General features: G+C 43.1%; 1 protein-coding gene across 1 annotated transcript in view; it reads left to right on the forward strand.

The window, feature by feature from the left end:
* Positions 1–21,726, forward strand: part of LOC112265191 (immunoglobulin superfamily member 11) — a 91,660-nt gene extending 69,934 nt beyond the window's left edge. The window contains exons 2-7 of the mRNA XM_024442283.2: positions 6,453–6,616; positions 11,578–11,785; positions 12,215–12,370; positions 13,545–13,667; positions 16,969–17,116; positions 18,576–21,726. Of these exons, the coding sequence (XP_024298051.1) occupies positions 6,453–6,616; positions 11,578–11,785; positions 12,215–12,370; positions 13,545–13,667; positions 16,969–17,116; positions 18,576–19,101 (1,325 nt within the window). The 3' untranslated portion in view covers positions 19,102–21,726. The remainder of the gene's footprint in view (positions 1–6,452; positions 6,617–11,577; positions 11,786–12,214; positions 12,371–13,544; positions 13,668–16,968; positions 17,117–18,575) is intronic.
* Positions 21,727–25,500: the final 3,774 nt, after the last annotated feature.

The raw sequence follows: 25,500 nt of genomic DNA on the forward strand, positions 1-25,500 counted from the left end.
GAGAGAGAGAGAGAGAGAGAGAGAGAGAGAGAGAGAGAGAGAGAGAGAGAGAGAGAGAGAGAGAGAGAGAGAGAGAGAGAGAGAGAGAGAGAGAGAGACAGAGAGAGATATCTCAGTGGTATGGCTCCCATGCATTAATAAACAGGAACTTTTAACACTCGGCTCCTGGATGAAAGGAGAAGGCTGTCTTAAGCTCGCTGCTCGCTGCAGGCTCTTTTAGGACTGCCTAAGGTGCCTCTTTCCATTAGAGTTCCCTAGGAACACAAACACAGCCTCCCTCCCACTGTCACTGAATGGACATATATACAGTACAGTAGAGTCGGCCTCCAGAGAAGAGGGGTAGTGCATAGTAAAGCCCAGTTAGCGGTAGTAGTGGTGTACTCCACATCCTTCCAGGCTGGCTCCGGGGGCTTCAGCGGTGGAATGGAAGACAGGATGTCTATTAAAAAGTCATGGGACGAGTGGGGTAAACAAAATGGGTGTGACATTTAGCTCATTAGTCTTACACACTGTCCTACACAAGCCGAGAGAGGGGGAGCACGTCGATGTAAAGTCCTCAGGACTCAAGCGTGAGGGGTTCAACTCCAAACTACGAGACTCGGTTGAGCAATTCAACATGTACACCGATGCTTTTTCATAAAAGGACGGTTCCCTTACTCTTTCTGTGGACATTTTTATTTATGCATGAGCATTTGTTTACGAGCCTTTCGGAGCTTCCCCACTGGGCACTGACATCAACTAATGTGAATTCAAAGTGAAATCATCAACAAATGTCGCCATATCAATCGATTTAGGTTAAAAGTTACGATGATGACTTTTTGCAGATCCAATCAGTTTTCCACATTGATTCAATGTCATCACATAGGATTTGGGGGTTGAAATGACGTGGAAACAGTAGGTCTGGTGCAGCTCTCTCTCACAGAAAAGAGACGCATAAATAAACAAAAACATGTGAAGTGGTCAACTGATTATTCATGTAGTTTTTGAAACAAACATTCACGTACATTTTCACATTCTGGTGACCTTTATGAGGGCTTCATGAAATGGGCCCACAGGATCCATTCCCAAACCATAAAATTCCATTTTTTTCAGGTGGTACTTTACATTTCTCCTTATCTAAGGATGGTCTCTTATCTCAGGATGGCGGGGGAATGGGTGTGGGGGTGGATTCTGGCTGGTATGCTGGGGCTGTTCTGACTCATCACCAGCCCATTCCATTTTAAGACACACCACTAAGTACTTTTAGTAGTCCCGTATCCACCATTAAGTACTCACAAGTTTTGGTGTACCATTTTACAGTCCTGGATATGACCATTTTCACTTCTCCACCAACAGGTTAAGTACTGCAACACTATCAGGGATGCCAGCCGATCACTTTGCCTTCCTTTGGCGAGAGATAATGGCTATCTAGCGACTCATATCACTCAATTTCCCGATGCTTTGTCTGTCCCCAAGGGATGGTCAGGCCATGTGTATACATCACTCCAGGCAGTAAGATTTGAGTATGGTGCATTCTGCAGTCACGAGGGCTTAGGCTCTTGAGCACTTGTCCCATAATCCATAATGTTTGGAAAAGGAGACTCCAGCTGTTCAGGGCAGAAAGCTGCAGCCTTAGAGGAGTTTGGGGAGATAAGCGCTTGTGCCTTCCATTTTGCCTCAAGGGCCTTTTTCTTCTCGCGCGACTGGCTTCCTTTCTTTGCACTGCTATAGCTACGATATAGAGTTGAGAAAGTATTAAAAAAAGTATGTACATCATGTTGTTTGGGTTCAGAACAGACCTGGGTTCAGATATTATTTGAAATCGTCGAAATACTTTGAGCATTTGATTGAGGCTGCCTGGAGTGCAAGATGGGTGGGGTTTGCACTTTTGGGACAATGTTGTTGGCTCCTTTGCACCAGGCTAGCTCACTAAGTGCAGCTAAAGTATTTGAAAGAAAACAAATTCTACTAGAATCCAGATTTGGTTGTTTGGGTTTAGAGGTTTGAGTTGTTCCATTGGAATGGACCTCCATTGCTTCGAAAAAGTCTCCAATAATAGCCTGACAACCACATTGTAAAGTAGAAGCAAAGCTTGAGAGCAATTGAGTGGCAGTAGCCACAACATCTTAATATAGCTTATATCATCGCAGAGAAGTGTTTCATTACACACCCATTGGATTTAAAGGCCCAATGCAGATGTTTTTATCTAGATATCAAATCATTTCTGGGTAACAATTTAGTACCTTACTGTAATAGTTTTCCATTCAAATGGTCAAAAATAAACAAAAATAGCTTTTTAGCAAAAAAATATTTCTTAAGCAATAATTTCACTAGGACTGTCTGGGACTGGTCTGAGTGGGGAGGGGGAAACTTAAAAGGAGTTATTATTGGCCAAGAGGTTTGGAACTCTCTTTGTTATTCGTCTATTCAAACCTATACCGCCTGGTGTTGGCACCAGGCAAGCAAAACTCCCTCATGCAAAACCTGCTGATAATAACATCTTGTGTAGATTGTATTTTCAACCAACAACTATCAGGAAATAACACTGATATAATTATTTCACACTTTCACAGTGTTAGTTTCAGCAGATGTACAATATGATTCAAAACCAAGGAAAAACACTTTTGACTAGACTGGGCCTTTAAAACTCTGTTGCTAGCCTGTGTGGTACGCTATCTCTCAAGATGTGCTCACTGAGATTCTTCTGTTTCTCTCCTTCTGGAGCTTGGGCTGCGGGCTGAAGTGTGCTTGCCAGCGGAACAACGCGTAGGAAGTGGTTTTAGTCAGACAAGGAAGGAGCAACGAGCAATGTGTCAGTGATAATAACATGACAGCTGGCTACATGCATACTCCTACCTATACCATTGGTTTATGTCAGCATCATCATCCTGCATTATGGCAGACAAGGACTCAGGACATGCCCAATTTCTTTAAGTTGATTATGGGCATTGTGTTCCTCACTATGTTCAGATACAATTACTCCCACTGGGCCTTGAACATAGATGGATGCATTTTACGGTAGGGTGTAACCCAATTAATTTAATATGTTTAGTGGCTCCAGAAATAGGTTGTTGTACATCCTCCCCCCCATCTATCTATTTCATGACATCTAAACAGGATACCGATTGGTTCATTTGGGATGATAATAGCACCTTATCAACATTAGACATATTCTTCCAAACCAATCCTACTGTTAGTACAGATGGAAAGATCAAATTGTATTTGTCACATGCGCCAAATACAACAGGTGTAGACGTTACAGTGAAATGCTTAATTAAAATCCCGAAAAAATTGTTAAAGTATTTACTAAAATAAACTGAAGTAAAAAAATAAATAAAAAATACAAATAATTAAGGAGCAACAATAAAATAACAGTAGCGAGGCTATATACAGGGGGAACCCGTACAGAGTCAATGTGCACTCGTTAGTTGAGGTAATTAAGGTAATATGTACATGTAGGTAGCGGTAAAGTGACTATGTAGGGATAATAAACAGAGAGTAGCAGCAGTGTAAAATGGTGGGTGGGTGGGGTGGAGACAATGCAAATAGTCCGGGTAGCCATTTGATTAGCTGTTCAGTCTAATGGCTTCGGGGTAGAAGCTGTTAAGAAGCCTTTTGGACCTAGACTTGGCACTCCGGTACCGCTTGCCGTGCGGTAGCAGAGAGAACAGTCCATGACTAGGGTGGCTTGAGTCTTTGGCAATTTTTTGGGGCCTTCCTCTGACACCGCCTGGTATAGGGGTCCTGGATGGCAGGAAGCTTGGCCCCCGTGATGTACTGGGCCGTACGCACTACCCCCTGCAGTGCCTTGCGGTCGGAGGCCGAGCAGTTGCCATCCCAGGCGGTGATGCAACCAGTCAGCATGCTCTCAATGGTGCAGCTGTAGAAACTTTTCAGGATCTGTGGACCCATGCCATATCTTTTCAGTCTCCTGAGGGGGAATAGGCTTTGTCTTGGTGTGTTTGGACCATGATAGTTTTTTGGTGATGTGGACACCAAGGAACTTGAAGCTCTCATCCTGCTCCACTACAGCCCCTTCAATGAGAATGGGTGCGTGCTCGGTCCTCCTTTTTCTGTAGTCCACAATCATCTCTTTTTTCTTGATCATGTTGAGGGGGAGGTTATCCTGGCACCACATTGACAGGTCTCTGACCTCCTCCCTATAGGCTGTCTCATCGTTGTCAGTGATCAGGCCAATTGGAGTCGTGCTTAATACAGACGTGAGTGCTACGGGTTGGTAGTCATTTCGGCAGATTACCTTGGTGTTCTTGGACACAGGGACTATAGTGGTCTGCTTGAAACATGTTGGTATTACAGACTCAGTCAAGGACAGGTTGAAATTGTCAGTGAAGACACTTGCCAGTTGGTAAACTCATGCTCTGAGTACACGTCCTGGTAATCCGCCTTGTGAATGTTGACCTGTTTAAAGGTCTTACTCACATCAAATGAAATTAAATCAAATGTTATTTATGACATGCGCCGAATACAATAGGTGTAGACCTTACAGTGAAATGCTTACTTACAAGCCTGGCTACGGAGAGCGTGATCACACAGTCGTCCGGAACAGCTGATGCTCTCATGCATGCTTCAGTGTTGCTTGCCTCGAAGCGAGCATAGAAGTTGTTTAGCTCATCTGGTAAGCTCCTATGACTGGGCAGCTCGTGGCTGTGCTTCTCTTTGTAGTCCGTAATCAAATCAAATCAAATCAAATTTATTTATATAGCCCTTCGTACATCAGCTGATATCTCAAAGTGCTGTACAGAAACCCAGCCTAAAACCCAAAACAGCAAGCAATGCAGGTGTAGAAGCACGGTGGCTAGGAAAAACTCCCTAGAAAGGCCAAAACCTAGGAAGAAACCTAGAGAGGAACCAGGCTATGTGGGGTGGCCAGTCCTCTTCTGGCTGTGCCGGGTGGAGATTATAACAGAACATGGCCAAGATGTTCAAATGTTCATAAATGACCAGCATGGTCGTATAATAATAAGGCAGAACAGTTGAAACTGGAGCAGCAGCACGGTCAGGTGGACTGGGGACAGCAAGGAGTCATCATGTCAGGTAGTCCTGGGGCATGGTCCTAGGGTTCAGGTCTTCCGAGAGAGAGAAAGAAAGAGAGAATTAGAGAGAGCATATGTGGGGTGGCCAGTCCTCTTCTGGCTGTGCCGGGTGGAGATTATAACAGAACATGGCCAAGATGTTCAAATGTTCATAAATGACCAGCATGGTCGAATAATAATAAGGCAGAACAGTTGAAACTGGAGCAGCAGCACGGCCAGGTGGACTGGGGACAGCAAGGAGTCATCATGTCAGGTAGTTCTGGGGCATGGTCCTAGGGCTCAGGTCCTCCGAGAGAGAGAGAGAGAGAGAGAGAGAGAGAGAGAGAGAGAGAGAGAGAGAGAGAAAGAGAGAATTAGAGAAGGCACACTTAGATTCACACAGGACACCGAATAGGACAGGAGAGGTACTCCAGATATAACAAACTGACCCTAGCCCCCGACACATTAACTACTGCAGCATAAATACTGGAGGCTGAGACAGGAGGGGTCAGGAGACACTGTGGCCCCATCCGAGGACACCCCCAGACAGGGCCAAACAGGAAGGATATAACCCCACCCACTTTGCCAAAGCACAGCCCCCACACCACTAGAGGGATATCTTCAACCACAAACTTACCATCCCGAGACAAGGCTGAGTATAGCCCACAAAGATCTCCGCCATGGCACAACCCAAGGGGGGCGCCAACCCAGACAGGATGACCACATCAGTGAATCAACCCACTCAGGTGACGCACCCCTTCCAGTAATAATTTGCAAGCCCTGCCACATCTGCATCGGAGATGGTGTAGTACGATTCAATCTTAGTCCTGTATTGACTCTTTGTTGGCCTATAGAGGGATGGGAACAGTACACATGATGTAGTCATTAGTATTCTTGTTTTTCTTGTTTGTAGTTAGTTAGTAAATATTTTAATGTGATATTTCAAATGAGGATGTTTAGCTGCGGAGAACAGTTCAAAAGAGTAGCTTCGATATTACTTTGTGTTTATTTTGCTGTGCAGATGGAAATGTTGAGATGGGGTTGGGTATGACTTTGTACCATTAGATTAAACGTGACTTTTTGGTTTGAAATATACTGCATATCCATTTAGAGGTACAGTATGCTGGAACTGTACTCTTCAACCATAGGAGATTTGAGAAACAATTTCTTGAAGGGAGAGTGGAGAACATCATGCAGCCCTACTTTCTGCCCACGATTCACCAATAACTCCAAGATTAGGGATTTCAGTGATCATTTAGTCTAAATGAGTTAACCTTACTTTTAGGCTATATCAAAAGCATTTAAATGCTTTGGAGTACGGCTTTCTGTTAAATATTTCACATACAGAGAATGTCTCTATCCACAGTAAATGTTTACGGGACATTTATGGGAAATCTTTCTATCCACCCACTAAATCTCTCTGTATGTTTTTCTCTGTAGTGAGCGTAAGGGCGTTGGATGTCACAGTGACCCAGAGCAGCATCCAGGTAGCCCGCGGCCAGGCGGCCATCTTGCCCTGCTCCTTCTCCACCAGCGCTGCCCTCAACAACCTCAACATTATCTGGATGGTCATCCCGCTGTCCAATGCCAATCAGCCCGAACAGGTAACCCTCCTCTTAACATGTGTATATGATCTGTGTAGTCTGTGTACCTCAAAACCGTGTCAACCCTCTGAGCTAAAGCCTAGGCATTAGCTGTTGAAAGTCTAAAGGTCTCAGGCAAGGTTGCCGGCCCATACACCACCATCACATCCCTCTCCACAGTTCAATACACCTACGCCCTCTCCCTAACCAACAAAATCTCTCAACACAACTTTATTGACCGGCCAGACTGGTCACCTCAATGAGGATTTGTGAATATACTGTACTGTATTCCCATGTGACCCACATCAGTCGCACTCGGACAATAATCACACCGCACGCATCGGTGCCAGGTCCCCTGGGTATTGTAGTGTTTTCAGCGCGGCATATGGCACATACAACACACGCCTGGCCCACCAGGCTAATCCGTGTGAACATGGCGCATGTGCAGACTTTATCTATAGCCGTGCCAGAACCGGAGGTAAGCGGCTGCTCCTGTATGCCCAAAGACGGTTGCTGTTGTGTTGTAAGGCCATGAAACAAAGCACTCAGGTTTCTCCTGGCCCTTTGATTCGGTCTGATCTCCTCTCATCTGCAGCTGCAGGCGTCACAACCTCACCTGCCTCCAACACGTTTAACCTCATCCACATAACGTAATAATCTTCTGCACTAATTAACCTGGAGCAGCTGTTCACACCACACACACACACACACAGGCATACACACACAATCAGGCAGACGAGCACACATATGCGTGAATGCACACACGCACACGCACACACATGCATACAATGAGAAGTAATAAACACACTTACATGACACACACACATTAACCACACTCAGGAAAACATACATAGAGGTGCATGCAACTGAAAAAATATCCAATCTTATCCAAATGTGCACACACACGCACCATGCTCACACACCACACCTACACACAAGGTTGCACTGCACAGGTATGTACACAGAGGCTGTTTTGACACAGTCAAATGCACAGATGGAGAGTGATTTGCTAACGTAGAGCAATCGGCTGTCTTAACCTCCTTCACGCCTGTCTGAGCACCCTTTTGGTGTAAACGACGAGGCTCGGGAAACATTGTGTCTGGATGATTCTTGCAGGAAGGAATTATTCCACCACATTCATTTGGTGACGTAGTCTCAGCGGAGTACAGATGTGCTGTGTGTGTGTGTGTGTGTGTGTGTGTGTGTGTGTGTGTGTGTGTGTGTGCGTGCGCCACCTCAGGCTTTCAGGCACCACTACAACAGGAAGAAGACACAGTCAGCTCTAGGCTAGCACGACAACACCTCATCAGAACTACAGTATAGGTACAGTAAAGTATTGAAGACACCTACACTCATCAACATGGGTGAAGTAGTTTGCGTGCAGCACAAGCATGTGAAATTGGCCACATGCTGCAATAGATACAGTATGTTTTGAGTCAATACCAGTAGAATATTTACCCAGTAACAAGCTAGTAAATACATACAATTATGACCTAATATGCTTACCTCTTAACTCTAACTTTGTTGTATTTTCTTAACATCGGTAAGAACTGTGTCATTGTCTGCAGTTGCTATGCTTATTAAAGGTTAGTTACAGAAGTTGTTCCCTAAGAGTTATATTGGAATAGTACCATTAATATAAGGTATTGTCGTAATCCATACCAGCATTTTGTGCCTGTGCAAGAGTTCAGTAAACGTTTGTAACACGGAGAAACTTCTATCACAAGCGTGCCAGTACTGCTTCTTCATGGTCTCTGGTGGGCTGTCTGAAAAGTTCACTGTGGTTTGAGTGTACACCGCTGTCAGTGTTGCGACAGCACAAGCTCACTGTAGGAAATGGCTGTCGTGAATGGTTACGGTTCGAGCCGTACACCATGCATCATTTCTGAAATGTTCTCAGAAATGTACGTTTGTGGAAAACAGACTACAATGAAAAGCCTACGGTCATTTTGAAGGCCTACGTTTTGTCACGTGTTAAGTTTGATCACAGTATTCCGTTCCATCATCTTTAGATGATATAAAAATGATACGATTTAACATTCATTTATAGGATTTGTCTTTCTAAAAGAACCACGGGAGTCTTTTGGACGTCAACATTCTTATGTTAGGGCTGTAGAATGAAAGGCAGCCTTTACAATGCACACTAACTCTTACTCACTGACTCAGACATAGGCCTATGCATACCTGTTTGTTTACCAGTGCAGACTCTCTCTGACTGCTCCGTGTATTTGGTATCTTTTAGACCATCCCTGAGGTTATGAATAAGATATAAATAAGATGTTGACAGAGTTTAGTTCACCCGGCTCTAGATTAAACGTGAGAACATCAGTGGTTCTCCCAAAACACTCAACACTCATAAACCATCACCCTTTTAGGCTGACTGACGATCCGATGCTTCAGCTCCCTTCACAAAGAGAGCTCTTCTAATTCTTCTGTTTGTTTACTCTAATCCTCCGTGTTTAGCCTCAGATTAAAGGGACAAACTGCAGTAGCTACATGCATTGTTGGACTGATATGTACCCATTTGATTCTTGAAGAATATCACTTATTAATGCCTCATGAGCTTAGTTCAACTGTCGTACCCCGTCAGGACCCAAAATAGAAGCATTTATTTTATTTTATTCCAATGTTTATAAAACAAAGTAAATGTAAACAAAACCAGTATAGCCTCAAAATATGGTTTAAGCTATACATTTGATAGCATTGGTGGTCAGTACTTGCGTCCATAGCTCTGTCTATGAATTTCAGAGCGGTTACATTTCTCCAGCCACGTCCCTCCGCTGTTTAACGAAACGGTGGTGGGGAGAACGCTTTGTTGCTCTTTCAACTGCTGATTGACACTTTAAGGCAGAAAGCGTGCGGATGGTGAGGCCTGGTATGTAGAGCCTTGGAAATGAATCTGTCCATTCTTCTTGACTCCCTAATAAAACACGGCTGTATCCTGATGCTAGGTGTTACAGGAAGTATAGGAGATGATCCAGACCAGGGTCCTCTTCACTAGGCATGAAACGGAAAAAAAACGGTCCGAAACTATCTGAACTTGCCCAATAAGAAATGCTTGTTTTTAACTTTTTGCAATGTTTTGCTTTATGTTGTGCCTTAATAAATACAACCTATGCCATGTCTGATGAGTGTTGGGAGTGGGGTTGTTCAGTGGTTTACAGGCTGTTTGACGGGATGGGAAGGCAGAGGGATATGGCGGTGGACATGGTCTTTGGGGCCAGGCCAGTTCTTACTTGGGATCACCGCCATCTGCACACTGTCCATGACCTCTTTTCCCGGCTACGCGTTAGGTCACCAAGGAGGTCACACGAGAGTGAAGGGTGATCTCACGCACGCACACACACATAAATACAGAGTGGCTGCTGCGGTTGCGGGTGCGTTTGGGTCTCATCACAGCTGAAGGGCTGCCTATTCATCTGCACATAAGAGGACAAAGTGTACAGCGCTCAGGAAATTGCGGCTCCGCAATTGACATGCAGTAAAGCAGCAGTGTGGAGGGAGAGATGGAGGGAGGAAGGGAGAGGGGAGAACATCAGCCCTACTGAGACGGTTCTGTGGCTCCCTGGGTCCTTTGAACAGAACAGTTCAATGGGGTTTCTTTCAAACAACGCTGAATAGCCTCCCTGATTCCCCAGCATGCTTTTGTGTGCCTGGCTGAAGGGTTAGGTGTTTTTTATTTATTTAGAAGGTGCGCACAAATGGCTGCTTCTATCAGAGTTCAAAGCAACAAAAAGCTTTTGAACATCCCGGACTCTCAAACACGCAGCTCGGAAGAGCTCAAATCAACACGAGGTCTCATTTCAATAGTACTTCTATTTTTCGGGATGTTTTTCCACTTTGGCATCACTTTTCTGAAGAGAAATTGCATTGCTGATGAATTGATCATGTCAATGGCGTTAGACTTCTTCTATTATCATAGTTACCATAGTTTAGTGTTTTAGTTCCTTGTTGTGTATCATTGTAACAGTATGTTGACCACTGAGCTGTGCATGGAAGTTGCTCTTAAATTCATGCTTGTTGTAATGTAAAATACATGTATAGTTCAGCACATTTCGAAATGATCATTCTGTATATTATTATCCAAGAACAACCATGTTGTACACGGCTGGACCGCCTTCCATCCTTTCAGCTGTCAAATGATGCTTCATTTTATACTGCAACACTACGTCGCCCTCTTGTGAATGTTTGTTGCACCTGCAGTCTTTCATGTGCAGAATCCTCATGGACTCACTTGCCTGGCTGTTGATTCTCTGTTGTTTGGTTTTATTTAACCCTGGGATGAAGTATTGCATTTTAATGAACTTAATTCAACATTACTTGTTGACTTATCTCTAGTGTGTACCAGAGAAAGGCTTTTTAAAACTTTATATGATTACATTACTTCAGTTCCCGAGTGAAGCAGCGGTCTAAGGCACTTCATCTCAGTGCTAGAGGCGTCACTACAGACACCCTGGTTCCATTCCAGGCTGTATCACAACCGCCCGGGATTGGGAGTCCCATAAGGAGGAAAGTAATTGGCCCAGGTTTGGCCGGTGTAGGCCGGCATTGTAAATAAGAATTTGTTCTTAACTGACTTGCCTAGTTAAATAAAAAAATCAGTGATTGTTTTCCCATTCAGATTTAAGATACTGTCATACCCTTTATTTCCCCAAGATCCAACAATTCAGACATTATGTTTGTGCATCAATTGACATCAAGGTGATGTATTTTCCACTGCTGACCCAGGATAGACCCAGTTGGCCACAGTTTCCTAAAGTCACACCTGGATGTACAGTGACAGGAAACGACTGATGTTCCATAGAAGTTAGGTCTTTGGCACATCCTAGAAAAAGAACAGAAAGAACCTGCACACTGCACGTTCCTAATGACCACCTAATGACCGACATATCGATCCATAGGGCTCTTCGTTAGGTCAAACTAATGATATTCCATAGAAACGGAGTGAGTGAATCCCTGCCTTTTTGTCTTTCTCATCGCAGGTGATCATCTACCAAGGTGGCCAAGTGTTCAGTCTAGCCAACCACTTGAATGGCCGGGTGGGTTTCGTGGCCACCATGCCCAGCACAAGTGCCTCTATCTTCATCAACAACACCCAGCTGTCAGACACGGGGACCTACCAGTGCCTGGTCAACAACCTCCCCGACAGAGGGGGGCGCAACATCGGGGTCATCGGCCTCACCGTGCTGGGTAAAACACACTCTGCTGCATTAGAATTACAATTAAGGAGTTGAATACTATGCATGTATAGCCTGGCCACTATAACTTGACTATTGACCAGGCTACAGAGCCTACTGTGATACAAATGGATGCATTAAAACTAGGAAGTGTAAACACATTGCATATTGTAAGAATTCTGTCGTATGACATGAGCTTTTTATTTTGACTAATGAGTCTCCTAAGCTGGTTTTAAAGATGACTCTTACAGCATGTTGGCACACCACAGTTCTGTATGTGTGTGCTATAAAAACAAGACCTGCTTTGGATAAGATCATCTATTACATTTCTCAAATGTAACATAAAATGTAAGACCCGATGCCTCTTCGGTAGGCTAGGATCTGTCTGTGCTGATCGATAAGGTACTAACCATACCCCTCTCTCTCCCTCTGGTCTCTCCAGTGCCCCCCTCGGTGCCTGCATGCCGTGTCCAGGGCACGCTGGACGTGGGCGCTGACATCATGCTGATGTGCAGCAGCGAGGAGGGGATCCCCACGCCCACCTACGCCTGGGTGAAGCTGGAGTCGCTGCCCAAGCTGCCCCACACCGCCATGCAAGGTATTAAACCCCTGGCCGTGGGCGTGCCCTTTTGCCCCACCTTCGCTGGTAAATCAACAGGTATCTTTGGTAACGTCACCGTGGCCCAGCCCATCCGCCCCCAACTCTGCCCCTCAGGGTGCCACCACCCACCCTGGTCCAGCTCAGGGCCTGCATTCACAAAGCGTCTCAGAGCAGGAGCTGGTCACGAGTTCCTGTCATTTTATTCATTATGATCTACAAGGAAAACTGATCCTAGATCAGCACTCCTACTCTGAGAAGTTTTTTATTTAATGCGGACCCAGTTTTGTGTGTGTGTGTGTGTGTGTGTGTGTGTGTAAGAAGTGCAGTGCAGTGGCCTCTCCTCTCTCTCTCCAGCTGTGTTATCACAGCACAGTGTGATTCTTACCGTACTACACTACTGCTCACTTCAACACAAGGCTACCCTCGACAAGGACCAATCGGCTTAGGTTTCCTTCATTACTCCTCCTCCTGTCAGTCTTTGTTGTTTTATACAGTAGATATCAACTGTACCAACACTGCCACCATGATATCTGTCTGCAAAACAGCCCATGTTGCAGAGAAAAGGGTACTGGTGAAATCTCGGCCAGTAATCTGGATTTAGTGCTTATGTGATTTGTTCCATGCTCTTGTGGTAGCCTTTAGTGTAAGGCAGCAGTGTAATATAACTAATAATACTAATAATAATACTCCATAAAGTATCAGACGTTTGAACAATGGCGCTGTAGCTGGGTTTATATCAGCAAGGTACTACATAATGTACAAAATATACACCAGCTGTTTTACGGTAAGTGATTTGGCGCCCTCTATTGGGGTTTTGCCAGTAGTCCCAGTTACAGTACCATATCCTAAAGCAAGTTGAATAATACTGTTACTTGAAGTAACATATCTGCATAATGCTGAATAAGCTTTGCTCAACAATTATTTCAACTGCCTATATTATTTTGAAATCATTTTGGTTATTTCAATTATGCAAGTAATGTATGAATGTTTTGGAACACTTTACAAGCATATTTACGTTAATCATTAGTCCTAAAGGAATTTCATGCATATTTAATCCCAATGCATTTGAATGAGATGTTTTTGTGTCTTGTCTATTTATTCTGGGGTTGTGGATGGTGTTCCCCGGTGATGTTTTAACCCTAGACTGGCATGGTTTGTGTTTAAACCCCAGACCAGATGCAAGGGACCGTAACACTGAGGAACATCAGTACCAGTACCTCTGGTCTGTACCAGTGTACAGCCTCCAACGCCATCGCCAAGAGCACCTGTCTACTCAACCTGCAGGTTGTGGCACGTAAGTACCCAACATAATGATGACATAAGCACAGCTTTGTGCAGTACCATTCTGAATAAAATATAATAAACACTCTTGTATCGTATCAATGTTAAATCCTTTGAATACACATGTTATTGTTAAAAAGGATTTCACTCTGGAAATACTCTGGATATTTTTTATTTTAAGAGGTAGATCAGCTTTAATTTTGCAGATAGATTGTGGCGTCTATCAATGCAATTGTCTGCATAATTTCCAATAACCAATATACATTTTTTGTAAATAGATATATTAAATATATATTTAATATATCTATAAATATATATTTTAAATATATATTTTCCTTCTTTATTATTTTCCTCTAACCCTACCATCCCTCCCCTAATAGGAATAAACTAATGGACGACAATAAATTGGCTTCTACTTCAAGCTTATGCAGTGGGGCAAAAAAGTATTTAGTCAGCCACCAATTGTGCAAGTTCTCCCACTTAAAAAGATGAGAGAGGCCTGTAATTTTCATCATAGGTACACTTCAACTATGACAGACAAAATGAGGAAAGAAATTCAGAAAATCACATTGTAGGATTTTTTATGAATTGATTTGCAAATTATGGTGGAAAATAAGTATTTGGTCACCTACAAACAAGCAAGATTTCTGGCTCTCACAGACCTGTAACTTCTTCTTTAAGAGGCTCCTCTGTCCTCCACTCGTTACCTGTATTAATGGCACCTGTTTGAACTTGTTATCAGTATAAAAGACACCTGTCCACAACCTCAAACAGTCACACTCCAAACTCCACTATGGCCAAGACCAAAGAGCTGTCAAAGGACACCAGAAACAAAATTGTAGACCTGCACCAGGCTGGGAAGACTGAATCTGCAATAGGTAAGCAGCTTGGTTTGAAGAAATCAACTGTGGGAGCAATTATTAGGAAATGGAAGACATACAAGACCACTGATAATCTCCCTCGATCTGGGGCTCCACGCAAGATTTCACCCCGTGGGGTCAAAATGATCACAAGAACGGTGAGAAAAAAATCCCAGAACCACACGGGTGGACCTAGTGAATGACCTGCAGAGAGCTCGGACCAAAGTAACAAAGCCTACCATCAGTAACACACTACGCCACCAGGGACTCAAATCCTGCAGTGCCAGACGTGTCCCACCTGCTTAAGCCAGTACATGTCCAGGCCCGTCTGAAGTTGGCTAGAGAGCATTTGGATGATCCAGAAGAAGATTAGGAGAATGTCATATGGTCAGATGAAACCAAAATATAACTTTTTGGTAAAAACTCAACTCGTCGTGTTTGGAGGACAAAGAATGCTGAGTTTCATCCGAAGAACACCATACCTGCTGTGAAGCATGGGGGTGGAAACATCATGCTTTGGGGCTGTTTTTCTGCAAAGGGACCAGGACGACTGATCCGTGTAAAGGAAAGAATGAATGGGGTCATGTATCATGAGATTTTGAGTGAAAACCTCCTTCCATCAGCAAGGGCATCGGCAAGGGCATCGAAGATGAAACGTGGCTGGGTCTTTCAGCATGACAATGATTCAACGAAGGAGTTGCTTCGTAAGAAGCATTTCAAGGTCCTGGAGTGGCCTAGCCAGTCTCCAGATCTCAACCCCATAGAAAATCTTTGGAGGGAGTTGAAAGTCCATGTTGCCCAGCAACAGCCCCAAAACATCACTGCTCTAGAGGACATCTGCATGGAGGAATGGGCCAAAAGACCAGCAACGGTGTGTGAAAACCTTGTGAAGACTTACAGAAAACGTTTGACCTCTGTCATTGCCAACAAAGAGTATATAACAAAGTATTGAGATCAACTTTTGTTATTGAACAAATACTTATTTTCCACCATAATTTGCAAATGAATTCATTGAAAATCCTACAATGTGATTTTCTGGATTTTTTTTCTCATTTTGTCTGTCATAGTTGAAGTGTACCTATGATGAAAATTACAGGCCTCTCTCATCTTTTTAAGTGGGAGAACTTGCACAATTAGTGGCTGACTAAATACTTTTTTGTCCCACTGTACATACTACATCAATTTCCCAGACGGTATATTTTATATTAGTTATGTGTGTTTTTAGTCCCAGCCTTCAGCTACTCTAGGAAAACGTTGTTTCCACGCTCCCCCTCTCCCAATTCCACCCCTGCCAGTGGGTAGTAACACTGTCACCTGAGTTACTGCTACTGCACTCGCCTGACCCTGCCTTAGAGTAGACAGTCACTGATACCACTGACAACTTCAGTGAGTGGCTCGTTTTGGGGTTTGTGATTGTTTAAAGGAGTAAATGGCATGTCACTGGCTGTGGTGAGTGCTCTGACAGAGGCTCGGGGGGCTGTCTGTTTGTCAAGGAGGACGACCCACTGTTAGATCAGGAGAGTGATCCTATAAAAGCTTTATCGCCACTCAGCCATCTGTTCAGCCTTAAACAATGAAAGCATCATTCTCTCAGCGTATGTTGCAGCGCGTATGATTAAACTCCCACTGTACTATTCCCTCTGAGTTGTAGGACAACAGACGGACCAAAACGGCCCTCATAGTGGAAGAAGCTAGCATTAATACACGTCTAAAGTTGTGGTTTTTAAAACTCACAATCAAATCATTTGCTGATAAAAACACAATGGTACTGGTTTCGTAGGTTGTATGGTGCAGATATTATGGTCAAATTCAAACATCCTAATAGACATACAGCCACATTAAATCACACTTCAAGCCACTTGAATCTTTCCCCCAATTCACTATGGTAGCAGAATAGAACCATTTGCATCCATGGATATATTCAATGTACTGTATTATCAAGTACCTTTGAGGATGCAGACGAAAAGCGACCTGATCAAATAGACAGTGGCCACTGTGTGTATTTAACTCATTATGAGAAATGCAGACAGTACAAACACAGCTTTTCCTCCCCCTCCATCTCCCTTCAGTGTTTACCTGGGGGGAGGGGGACATCATTACTTCCTGGAGAACCACAGGGCATGTGGTTGGCATTCAACCAAAGCTCCTCAATGTTTTATTCATGTCATAATGCAGGCCTTACTAGAGTGGCTTCACTCCACGGATGAATAGGTGTTTGTGCTGTGGTTCAGGAGCTATAGCAGTATTGAAAGTAGCTGTTGTAGAGGCATGACCGGTCGTTCGTGATCTGGGTCCCGTTCATCAGTGCACACCATAGCAAAACATTTTGTATTGGAGAACAAAGTCTTTCATATTGGAGAGGTTCATCCCTGTTTCAGTCCATCTTCTTCTGTGTTGTACTTAATGAACATGACTTAGTCTCTGTCTCTCTCTCTTTCTCCCCTGGCCCTTCAGCCCAGCCCCAGAGAGTGGGTCTCATAGCTGGCACCATCGCCACGGGCGTGCTGGCTGTCATCATCTGCTCCCTACTGGTGCTGGTGACACTCTTCTACTGGAAGAACAAGAACAAATACGAGGAGGAGGAGATACCCAACGAGATCAGGTGGGTCTTTCATTGGATTCCTGCTTTCTGCCGTTTGCCACACATCTCTGTCAACACACTAGTCTAAACATTAGAACCTGAACTCACCACAACTGTTCTGGTGCCGTGCATTTGATAGGCTACGCAGAGTATGTAGTAGATAAGTCTTGAAAACGGAGATATACTGTATCCTTGAAATGGTACGATTACCCCTTTGTAGTCAGTTTTATCCATGTGTTCAAGGCGTTCAAACTCACCAACTTTCTCTTCATCATACCCCAATTTTTCATTTCAAACACTGTGTGAATTCTCTGTCGCTTGTTTAAATGTCCTGCTATTCTTCCCCTAAACGAGTTCATAAATCAATTTGAAGATAAATCATTGTTGAAATGTTTCAGCTCTGAGCTAGTGGGATAACATCTGCCTCATTTGGGTGTTGATAATGTCCCTGCATTGAAATGTGGTCTGTGTGTGGTACCACTTCATGTATACCTCTGACATTTAACGTTAATGTTCTCTAACTCTATTGATCAGGACCGAGCTGTGGAAGTGAATGTTACTCACTCTTACAGTGATACCAATTTGAAGAATGGACCTCCTAAACCGTTTTTTGTTGTTGTTGTTTGTCATTCCAGTTTTACCCGCTTTTCTTTGTTTTGTCATTTAGGCAATCCCAATCATTGCAAGCACTATTCCGGCTAGATGATACCATGCATTTATAATACAAGTGAACATTAGTTGTCGTTGTTGATCAAACACAACAGGCCACTGTGGCTCATCTGAAGCCAGAAGTAAATCTTGTCTCTCTGGCTCATGTAGGTTTTCCAAAAGGTGCCCCCTATAGCTGTTTAACTATTCATTTCTAAGCCCTAAATAAGACAAGGCACGCATATTGCATGCCAATTGAATACACTGTCTCACTTACATCCCGTTGTTACATCTCCTACGCAATCAGGCTCACTACATTTCATCTGCGAAGAGAGAGCGTTCCAAACGCTGTTAGTGGAGATCAAACACAAAATCTTCTTGAAAATGTTTCCTCATGAAACATTCACAGTAAGGAACACTGACTGCTCAGACTGGTGTTACGAATAGATTGATTTTCCTATTTAAAAACATCGTTTTTTAAAAACCGATCCCAATGTTTGAGTCCATTTTGAGTCCATTTTCATTTGCAGTTCAGTCAAACATGAAGAAGAAGAAATGCCAGTGGAATTTAAGCAGCGAATTACATCATAGGGCATTGACGAAACAGTCAGAATTGGAAGAGAAACCTAATTGAGTATTAAGATGATATTTTGATGTTCCAACACACTTGGCAACGTAAAAGCACCAAATACGTACATCACATATTATGAAATACGTTAAAAGAGTGCCGTATTACTTCAGAGATTAGGTGGGATATGAAAACCTGTTAACACTCCATTTTAACCTCCTGTAGTCCCTATAGTGACCTCCTCTTGCCCTTTGTGCTTTACAGAGAGGACGACCTGCCCCCTAAGAGGTCGTCGTCAGTGAAAGCGTTTCACGCCGACGCCTCATCCTCGGAGAACGACACCCTGACGTCCACCAACACCTACAACAGCCGCTATTGGCACAACCCCAAGCCCAGCTACGACACCAACTCCTACACCCGCTACAATGGCGACACACGCCAGACGTTCCCTACGGGGCAAGCGGGTCACATAGGTCAAACGGGGGGACATGCAGCTCACACAGGACACGGGACACTGGCTCCGCCGGGCTCCGCCCCCCTGGCATGTCAGGCCTACTCCAATGGTAGCCACACCCTCCCCCCGCCCAAGACTCTGGTGGTCACCACCAACTCCGCCCCCTCCCCGCCCACCATGGTGCGCAGCAATGGCTCGGTCAGCCTGAAGCCCGTGACGGTGGCATCGCATGGCGGGTACACGCACTCGTACGCCGTAAGCCAGGCCACGCTGGAGCGCATGGGCGCCGTGCCCGTCTTGGTGCCAGCCCAGAGCAGAGCAGGCTCTCTGGTCTAAAGTAAACTCTTACTGGGTTGCACCAGCCTGCCTCCCCACTTCGTCTCTGTTTCTCCCTTTTTTTACTCATTAAACGGGATTTTACATTACCGACTTCATCTAATGCCAACGTCTCCAAGTACAGGATCCCGTTTCAAAGCAGCACCAGGTGTTCTATTCCTATTGGTTGGTTTTGTATCTCTTCTTGGGTATGGTTTTCTCTCACTGGTTTCTTGCATTAAATGGCTGTAACCAGTGGGATTATCGTACAAAAGTCACACATAATCATCTGACGTTTCAGGTGACTGTGACTGTGCGTTTTGGACTCATCACGACAGTGAGCATTAACCGTTTAATCTCTGTGTTTTAACCACACCTAGACGCTCCGAGCCCTGCAAGTCCCATAAAGAAGCATCCGAACGAGCATGTACTGCATATTCCATTGAAAACAAACAACCCGGATTCTTGCTATTATTTCATATCACTCAGCTATTGCGGTGATTATAATCGTTTTGTATCTTTCTTTTTTTTTAAATGACAGATGTTCTTTGATTCACTGTAGTGGTCTTACATGAACAGAACCATAGTGGTGGAAATGGCCTTAGAAGAGCAGAGAGTTACGGGGATTTCTGGTGAAGTACCAAATGGCAAAGACAACAGAATGGCACAACACAGTAGGCTGATCCTGTGACTGGACAGGGGGGTTTCTGATTCTGGCCATTAGCTCCGACATCAACATGTTCGTACGTTTTGTTTTGCACGGTAACACACTTTCATCGAAAAGCTCCTCTGAAAGTCATGCCATTACGAACAGTGTACACAGATATATTTCTATGTGTTCATTATGGAACGGTCTTACCTATGCACCCCCCTGTTACCTCTACAGCGGTACAAATGGGAGAGATGGAGCCTCTCCAGCACAAACCGGTAAGGGTTCGGAATTTACATTGATTAGGTCCAGTATTGGTAACTATGGTCTTACCTCAAGATCCCATTATGCTAAAACACCTTTCCCTGAAACTTGAATCTGCAGTTTGAGTCGTACTGACCGTGTTTTATGGAAGTACGTGCTATTGTCAACCTGCTATTGATTTGTTTCAACAAAATCCAAATCTCACATCAGTGCTGTTGGACAAGAAAACATGGGGGGTATCTTATTTCATACATCCTTTAAGAAAATGTATATTTAAAGGGGATTTCCCTTGAGAATGCTAACAATCACTGTTTCGTAACTACTGGAATTATTGTAACTACTGGTAGGCTAGGTTGTGAATTTAAGAATAATACTTTTTTTAAATCTCCAATGGATGCATATTTTACAACTCATGCGGCTTAATTTAAGAGGTCTATTCATTTCTGTTAACAGACACTAAACTGGGTTTTGTAGAATGTTGTATTGCGTTTGTAAAGAAGGGATGTCGTTTTTCTTTTTTTTTTACAACTAGGTGTCCTCTGTGGGTGAAGCTGCATGTTTGGGCAGTGCAATTCATACAAAAATGACAAAGTATCACCGAAACCCGTATACTAAAATGACTGTCTGCATCTGTTGATTGTAATAATGATTTAACATACATTTAATGCATACTCTAATTGTTTTCCAGGGCACTTTGATTTTTTTCACAGCTACAAATTCCAGCATTAAAATAAGTTAACTTAAGTATCACCAATGATATTTGAAAATTAAATGAATACCACCTGTTAATGAAAAATCTAGGTTTGTTCCAGCAGTGTTGTAATGTGTTGCTATTGAAGGTAAGAACGCTTCGAGGACCATCTTTTTTTTATACCTGAAACTAACTGCTGATTTAGGTTTTTATATTCATTTGACAAAATTATCTGTCCTGCTCTTTGCATTTAAAGTCTTATTAATATTGAACTTAATCTCTCGCTCGAAAGACAAATTGTTTTAATATTGTGTGATATTACATTAAAAAAAATGTACTATTCATTTTAACCAAAAAAAAAAAACCCCACTTACTCCTGAGGGAAAAAAAAACATCTCTTGTATTTGGGGTCAGTAATTTTTCTCATTCAGTCTCTACATATACTGCACCCAATAATAGCTGTGGTCTCCACAGTATGAATTTGGCCATTCAATGTGCTCAAGTTAAGTGTTATTGAAGTTCACTGAAATATGCTCCAGTAAGAAGCCATTAGACGTATTCAATTAAACCTCCTCAAGTAAAGCAATATGGATGGTGAGCAGAACTTTCTGTCCTGAAGCAATAAAGACCAACCAGGTGAAGCACATTAGGAGGACTGTTGATGTGAAAGATAGACCTTTATCAAACTGTTCCTCTTCTGTCACTCACTCAGCTCATTGGCTTATGTGTTGTCTCATTCCCTCCATCGGGGAACCAAGATTATATTCATAACTTAATCATGCGGCCATGAGACTAAAACACTGTTCAGTATTATCAGGTAATACGCACAACTTTGGAGAATATTCTTTGAGTTTGTTTGGTTTTCAGAGACTTGTTTCAACGTCAGAGTGCATCCATATGATTTATGTATGTACTCTTTTATGTACAGTGCCTTCAGAAAGTATGCATACTCCTCGACTTGTTCCACGTGTTGTGTTTCAGCCTGAATTGATTGAAAATGAAATACAGAAATATCTATTTACATAAGTATTCACAGCCCTGAGTCAATACATGTTAGAATCACCTTTGGCAGTGATTACAGCTGTCAGTCTTCAAGAACTTTGCACACCTGGATATTTGCCCATTATTCTATTGAAAATTCTTCCAGCTCTGTCAAGTTGGTTATTGATCATTGCTACACAGCCATTTTCAAGTTTTTCCATAGATTTTCTAGCAGATTTAAGTCAGAACTGTAACTCGACCACTCAGGAACATTCACTGTCTTCTTGGTAAGCAACTCCAGTGTAGATTTCTGGCCTTGTGTTTTAAGTTATTGTCCTGCTGAAAGGTGAATTATTCTCCCAGTGTCTGGTGGAAAGCAGACTGAACCAGGTTTTCCTCTAGAATTTTGCCTGTGCTCGGCTCCATTCCATTTATTTTTTATCCTGAGAAACTCCCTAGCCCTTAATGATTACAAGCATACCCATAACATGATGCAGCCACCACTATGCTTGAAAATAATATGTTGTATTGGATTTGCCAAAAACATAACACTTTGTATTCAGTATAAAAAGTTAATTGCTTTGCCACGTTGCAGTATTACTTTAGTGCTTTGTTGCAAACAGGATGCATGTTTGGAATATTTGTATTCTGTACAGGCTTCCTTCTTTTCACTCTGCCAATTAGGTTAGTATTGTGGAGTAACTACAATGTTGTTGATCCATCCTCAGTTTTCTCCTATCACAGCCATTAAACTCTGTAACTGGTTTAAAGTCACCATTGGTCTCATTTGGGAAAGCTCTGAGCGGTTTCCTTCCTCTCTGGCAACTGAGTTGGGAAGGACACATGTGTCTTTGCAGTGACTGGGGTGTAATTGATACACAATCCAAAGTGTAATTAATAACTTAACCATGCTCAAAGGGATATTCAAGGTCAGCTTCTTTTTCTTATGCCCATCTACCAATAGGTGCCCTTCTTTGCGAGGCATTGGAAAACCTCCCTGGTCTTTGTGCTTGAATCTTTTTAAATTGACTGCTCGACTGAGGGACCTTACAGATAATTGTATGTGTGGGTTACAGAGATGAGGTAGTCGTTCAACAATCATGTTTAACACTATTATTGCACACAGAGGGAGTCCATGCAACTTATTATGTGACTTGTTGAGCACATTTTTACTCCTGAACTTAATTAGGCTTGCCAAAACAAAGGGGTTGAATACTTATTGACTCAAGACATTTCAGCTTTTCAGTTATAAATAATTTCAAAAAATGTTGAAAAACAGAATTCCACTTTGTGGGGTATTGTGTGTAGGCCAATACCAAAAAAAACACATTATAAATTCAGACTGTAACACAACAAAATGTGGAAAAAGTCAAGGGGTGTGAATACTTTCTGAAGGCACTGTGTATGTACTCTGCTGATAACCCCGGGGTTGTTCACTAGCTTGTTGTGTCTGGTCACAGACAAGCACTCAACTGATCTTTAACAATTATTAAAGAGCCACAGGTTCAGGTCAGATGAGGTGAGCGCATCTGTGTCCTCTGTTAGACATCTCTTGGGGCGAATCCTAACTTCCACTCACATGTTTACTTAGTCATGCATTGATGTCAATGTGAGACAGAGTGAAAATTCAACTTAAAAGTTAGGATTTGTCCCATAATGACCCTGGCCTGAAACGCAACTGCTTAAACTAGAAATAGAGAGGAGGGATAACCACAAAACCCAGACAAGTGATGGTGCATTGTCTACTGTGGCCATAAGTTCATCAGGTTGTGCTTATATAGATATTATATTGCCAATAGTAAACATTGTAAATATGTCAAATATGTATTGTACTTAACAGTTTGATTGATATGAAATATGACATTAACACTGGAAGTTGTAGTGAATAAATACTGTTAATACATTCTAACTGTGGTTGTGCTCATTGACTTAGCCATTTTAAGACTTAGTTTTTTTATGAGTACAGATGATCTTATTGGTAATAAACATTAGGAACTCCTTCCGAATATTAAGTTGCAACCCCCCTGGATTCACCTGGTCAGTCTGTCATGGAAAGAGATGTTCCTAATGTTTTGTACACTCAGTGTATATCATTCTGTACAGCTGACCAGCTGGCAAGTGTCACAGACATTTTCAACCTATCCCTGACCTGGTCTGTAATACCAACTTGTGTCAAGCAGACCACCATTGTCACTGTGCCCAAGAACACCAAGGTAACCTGCCTTAATGACTTATCGCCCCCCGTAGCACTCACATCTATAGTCATGAAATGCTTTGAAAGGCTGGACATGGCTCACAATCAACACCATCACCACAGACACCCTGGACCCACTCCAATTTGCATACTGCCCCCAACACATTCACAGATGACGCAATCTCTATTGCACTCCATACCTTTGTAAGAATGCTGTTCATTGACGACAGCTTAACACCATAGTCCCCTCCCAGGAGGTGAGGGTAAGCAACAACACAACTGCCACGCTGACCTCAAGACGCTACATAGGTAGTGAATACGGCCCAGTTCATCACTGGGACCAAACTCCCTGCCATTCAGGACCTCTATATCAGGCGGTATCAAAAGAAGGCCCCCAAAATTGTCAAAGACTACAGACACACAAGCCATAGACTGTTCACTCTTCCATCGCATGGCAACCGGTACCAGCCTGGAACCAACAGGATCCTGGACAGCTTCTACACCGAAGCCATAAGACTGCTAAATATAATTTCAAAAGGCTACTTTGACTACCTACGTTGACCCTTTTATGCACTGACTCTATGCACACACACTGGACTCTGCTCACACATACAGTACCAGTCAAACATTTGGACACACATACTCACTCATTGTTTTGGTATACAGAAGATAGCCCTATTTGGTAAAAGACCAAGTCCATATTATGGCAAGAACAGCTCAAGTACGCAAAAAATAAATGACAGTCCATCATTACTTTAAGTCATGAAGGTCAGTCAATCTTGAAAATGTCAAGAACTTTGAACGTTTCTTCAAGTGCAGTCGCAAAAACCATCAAGCACTATGATGAAACTGACTCTCATCAGGACCGCCACAGGAAAGGAAGACCCAGAGTTACCTCTGCTGAGGAGGATAAGTTCATTAGAGTTACCAACCTCAGATTGCAGCCCAAATAAATGCTTCACATTTATTAAAGTAACAGACACATCTGAACATGAACTGTTCAGAGGATACCGTGTGAATCAGGCCTTCATGGTCGAATTGCTGCAAAGAAACCACTACTTAAGGACACCAATAAGAAGAAGAGACTTTCTTTGAACAAGAAACACGAGCAATGGACATTAGACTGGTGGAAATCTGCATTTGGTCTGATGAGTCCAAATTTGAGATTTTTGGTTCCAACCGCTGTCTCTTTGAGACAAAGAGTAGGTGAACAAATGACCTCCACATGTGTGGTTCCCACCATGAAGCATGGAGGAGGTGTGATGGTGTGGGGGTGCTTTGCTGGTGACACTGTCGGATGTATTTATAATTCAAGTCACACTTAACCAGCATGGCTACCACAGCATTCTGCCTCCACAATCGCCCGAACTCAACCCAATTGAGATGGTTTGGGATGAGTTGGACCGCAGAGTGAAGGAAAATCTGCTAACAAGTGTTCAGCATAAGGGAACTCCTTCAAGACTGTTGGAAAATAATTCCAGGTGAAGCTGGTTGAGAGAATGCCAAGCGTGTGCAAAGCTGTCATTAAGGCAAAAGGGTGGCTACTTTGAAGAAACCAAAATTTAAAATATATGTTGATTTGTTTAACACTTTTTTGGTTACTACATGATTCCGTGTGTGTTATTTCATAGTTTTGATGTC

The sequence above is a fragment of the Oncorhynchus tshawytscha genome, linkage group LG13, assembly GCF_018296145.1.
Source record: "Oncorhynchus tshawytscha isolate Ot180627B linkage group LG13, Otsh_v2.0, whole genome shotgun sequence".
In the NCBI taxonomy this organism is placed as follows: domain Eukaryota; kingdom Metazoa; phylum Chordata; class Actinopteri; order Salmoniformes; family Salmonidae; genus Oncorhynchus; species Oncorhynchus tshawytscha.